Here is a 4,160-nt window from a genome sequence, read left to right as displayed (position 1 = left end):
CCAATAAAAAGTTGCTAAAAATCCTAATATTGCTAATGAAACATCCTGTACCACCTTTCTGCTGTGACAGTTACTTCTAATTCAGAACACTCATTTTTCTTCACCTCAAATGAGTAAGGGAAGCATCTTCACCTACATGGTAAATATCAGTTCTAAGATGTGTCACATATATGCCTGGAGAGCAGGAAACTAAGTGGTACACCCTTAAATGCAGTTTAAGATTGTCACAGTTGCTGCAGAAACTGCACCCTCAAGAACACTAGAATACATTTTGAGACCCATCATGTAATGCTAATGGTGATATAAATCACTGCCTAATTAGGCAGCTTCTAATAAGCTGAAGAGCCCAGTAGCCATCTAGCATCATTCCCTCTTCAGCACATGCAATTTGCCAGATTGTTGCTAAACATGCATACTAGTCTTGAAAAACCAGTTTAAAAACAGGTTAATTGAAACAAATCCATCTATTCACAGCAGCACTGAACTCTACAGCCAAAGGTTTCACAATCAAGTAGTCATATCTTTCATATGAAATTTATCTTCCCTTGCTTAAGCATTTCAAAGGCAGAAGGAATAAATCAGTGGCTCAAACACCTGTATTCTTATATTCCTCAGTACAAGAACAGCTCACTGGCAAAGTCAGAGCTAGAATATGTAGTCAAAAACATATGCACCAGCTTTCATAAACTAAGCTGAAAGCCCAGATCCTGCAAAAAAAGTATTTCTGTTTAACACATTCCAAACAACCCCTGTAACAGAGATGGTTACTCAGCATGTGAACTTAAGCATCTCAAAATCTCTAGGCCAGGGTTAAAATTCAGCTTAGGAGTGAATACTGCTGTGAAAATTCAACAGCTCCTCAGCCACAGAGAGAAAAACCAAACCTGTTGCTTTTCCTGGGTGTAATCAGTATGGTGCACTACGCTACCCACCACCTTTTCTGCGTGCTTCCTAAAATAGCTACGACAACCAAACATTTACTGATTGAAGGAGTATCCCTAACTGGATCAGCACACTCTTCATGGATTATTGTGAAACTGTCTTTCACTGAACCATTGTATTCCAATTTCAGATTGTAATAAAGAATCCTAAAACCCCTTAAACATACTCTGTGCTCTAGGACCAGTAACACATTAGCATAAAGCCTGCAACATCCTACTATTAGATTTTTTTAAAGTAACTGAGTTTAGGAATCTAACTGTATTGCTTGAATCCATGAAATTAAGTTTGAGATCTTGCCATTTCTATCAGGCCTGACTCTACCAGCACTTTCTCACTTTTACCCAAGTGTCAGAACTTGCTGAAATACAAGAGATTACACAGTTAATTTACACAGAAATCAGGGTACCACTTGCCTCACAAAAGCTGCAGTAAGTTCTCTGGGGAACAACTGCACAGCCAGCAAAGATCACCTTTATATGGGTAAACAACACTTGCAGCAATATAAACATCTTCTCAGGTAGCCCCTAATCTGATAGGGGATTACACAAACTGCAACTGCTGATTGTTTGCTTGGTTTTGCTTTTCCCTGACTACAGCTATTACCATTAAGTTACTATACAAAACACACAGCAATTCATAAATGATTGATGGCTATGGTAAGCTTTCAAGAGCAAAATAGCAAACTGAATTATGCTGGTGATTTTAACAGCAAGAACAGAGAAAATTCCTACAAATACTGTGATCCCTCTGAATCAGTTTAACATTAAAAATTATTTCTCAGGGATGTTCCACTCAGACTGAAGAGTCCTAGCTGTTAATAAAAATAGGAATTGTTAAATATACCCATCTATGTCTGACTTCATGCTCTAAGATTTCTCCTGTGTCATGCCTTGAGGTGACAGTTCTTGCTCATAAACAGCACATGTAACTAAATGGATTCTGCAGTAACAGGTTCTCAGTCTGAAGAGCAGCAGGGAACATACAGAAGTATTAAGCAATTTAACAGGACTAAGTACACACCACAACGGACACACAGCTTGGGATTCAACATACCTGGAAGTGACAGCTTCAGGGAAGGGGGCTGAGAAAGCAGCAGCTCTTGTCAGTGCTGTCACAGAGCAACAGAGGAAGCTCATTCCATCTTTTTCAAGTCATTTATTCACTGTACAGAAAACACACTGTAGTACAGGTGAAAACATACAAAATACCAAAGTTTTCGCCATCAGTAGAAAGCTCGTATAAGAAGGGTATTGAGGTTGGGCTGTACTTCTGCAGAATCAAAAAACTTGAGGTTAACAAAATAAGCTAAGCTGACAGTTTTAAATCAATAGCATCCTGTCTAATAAAACTAGGCCAAAATTTTACCAGCAGAGGGTTTTAGTACAATGAAATCATCAGCCATGCTTTTAAAAACAGCTGCAAGCCCAAACAGTTAAGCTGCCTGGTTTTAAATGGAAGAGAGGTGGAAGGCAGCCACAGAACTTTTGCTGCTAAAAGAAAGGTTCAAGACCTTGCAGAGCACACAGAGGTGAGAAGAGCAAGAAGGAGGATTTACTGATAGAACAGAGAGAGTAACAACAAACAGCAGTTAAGGGATTGAGAGGCACAACACTGATGCTGAGGGAAGAGGGAAAACAGCCAGCTTGCTCTGGTCTAGATAATATTAAACAAAGTCTAAAGGGAGGTAGGCAGAGCCAGCAAGCAGCTATTGAAGAGGTGGTACCTGCATAGTGAACAGCCTCCTGATGGCAGCACAGCTACCTTGCACTTCCAGATATCAAGCTTCACATTTTTCTGAGGCTTTGCTGGCCTCATCTGGAACTACTCAGATCATTGAAATTGAATCTGAAAAAAAAGAGATTAAAACTTGAATGGTGAATGGATTGGTGACATTTCCTGGGGCTGAGATGCTCTACAAAAAGAGTCAGATAGAAAGGTCAGGGAAGAAGAGCCCAGAAACACAAAGCCTCCCAATTAACTGAACACAAGAGTAATTGCAAGAACCAAGCCACAAAGGACTCTGGACCATGCCTGTTTTTTTTTAGGAAGTTAAGTGAAAGCTCACTTAGAAGAAATAATGACAGAACTATCAAGCAATTTTGGAAAAAAAGGGTTGGTAGAGATCAATAGAACTTCAAGTGGTAAAATAAAATTAAAAAGGGCCCTCAACACCATAGCAGAAAATCCCTGACTTTCAGGTCAGCAAGAGTGTCTAGAATTGTATGGAAGTGAGGGAAGAATATAGTTACTGAGCTCATAAGCTCAACTAATTAAGAATTCTATCTCACACTTCAAGCTTGCCTTTCAATCTCACCTTGTTTGCAAGAAAGCTTTTTTCACTTAGTTGCAGTCTTCAAGCCTTCAACATGACATCTAGTAGATCATTATGAACTGCAGGTTTGGTTCACGCAGGGTTCAGCTGAAGAAACAAAGTCAGTCCCCATAAAGCTTACCACTAGTCTGTAACACAGCATTGCTGAAATACTACAGTGACTAAATTAACAATTGAAGTCTCCTACTACATGTTACATGGGCAGCTGTGGGGGCTATTTACCAAAGACACACCTGGACATACCTTTGAAATCATTGAAGAAACTCCCCTCTCCTATTTTTTTTTATACTAAATTGAAAGCATCCTAGATTGTTTGACAACATTTTTAAAGCAAGAAATACATAAAAATTTCATTTACTGCTTTACAAAACAGTTGGTGTAAGACTAGCATATCTAGACTTTTACAAGTCAGGAAGATTCACAAGCACTACTTACAACACCAGGCATGCGCTTGGCTCTTAACCCAGCTTCCCCTCACCTACAATTACTCTTTAAATAGCACACAGATGTATCCTTTAAACTACATTTGTCAAAGAAAAACCAATTCCCTAAAGTAAAGGCTACTTTTCACTGAAAACATCAAGATGTACATCAATTCTAAGCTTATGAAGTGTGTGGTATAGATGCATACACTCAACACAAAACTACTAAAGAAAAGTCAACTCATGAAGAGCTTTTATATAACATCTAACAAAAAAAGTAAATATAAGGAGCTACTTGCACATTACACAGACTTAGACCAGAAACATCACTACAGCAATACTAACCTTTGCTAAAAGGCAGCACCTTGACCTCACTACCGACCACAGAGACTTAGTGATGTTAAAACCACCACAAAAGCAGAAAAAGAAGGTTTTGCTGAGCCAAAAGACAACACTGTGCACCA

At 38.9% G+C, this 4,160-nt stretch overlaps 1 protein-coding gene across 1 annotated transcript in view; it reads left to right on the top strand.

The window, feature by feature from the left end:
* The first annotated feature begins 2,813 nt into the window (after window positions 1-2,813).
* The window catches only part of LOC142604879 (uncharacterized), a 106,353-nt gene continuing 105,006 nt past the window's right edge, over window positions 2,814-4,160 (top strand). The window contains exon 1 of the mRNA XM_075774337.1: window positions 2,814-2,878. Coding sequence (XP_075630452.1) covers window positions 2,814-2,878 — 65 coding nt within the window. The remainder of the gene's footprint in view (window positions 2,879-4,160) is intronic.

The sequence above is a fragment of the Balearica regulorum genome, chromosome 23 (assembly GCF_011004875.1).
Source record: "Balearica regulorum gibbericeps isolate bBalReg1 chromosome 23, bBalReg1.pri, whole genome shotgun sequence".
NCBI lineage: Eukaryota > Metazoa > Chordata > Aves > Gruiformes > Gruidae > Balearica > Balearica regulorum.
The sequence above is the reverse complement of the archived record's forward strand: the minus strand, read 5'-3'. Positions and strand labels throughout refer to the sequence as shown.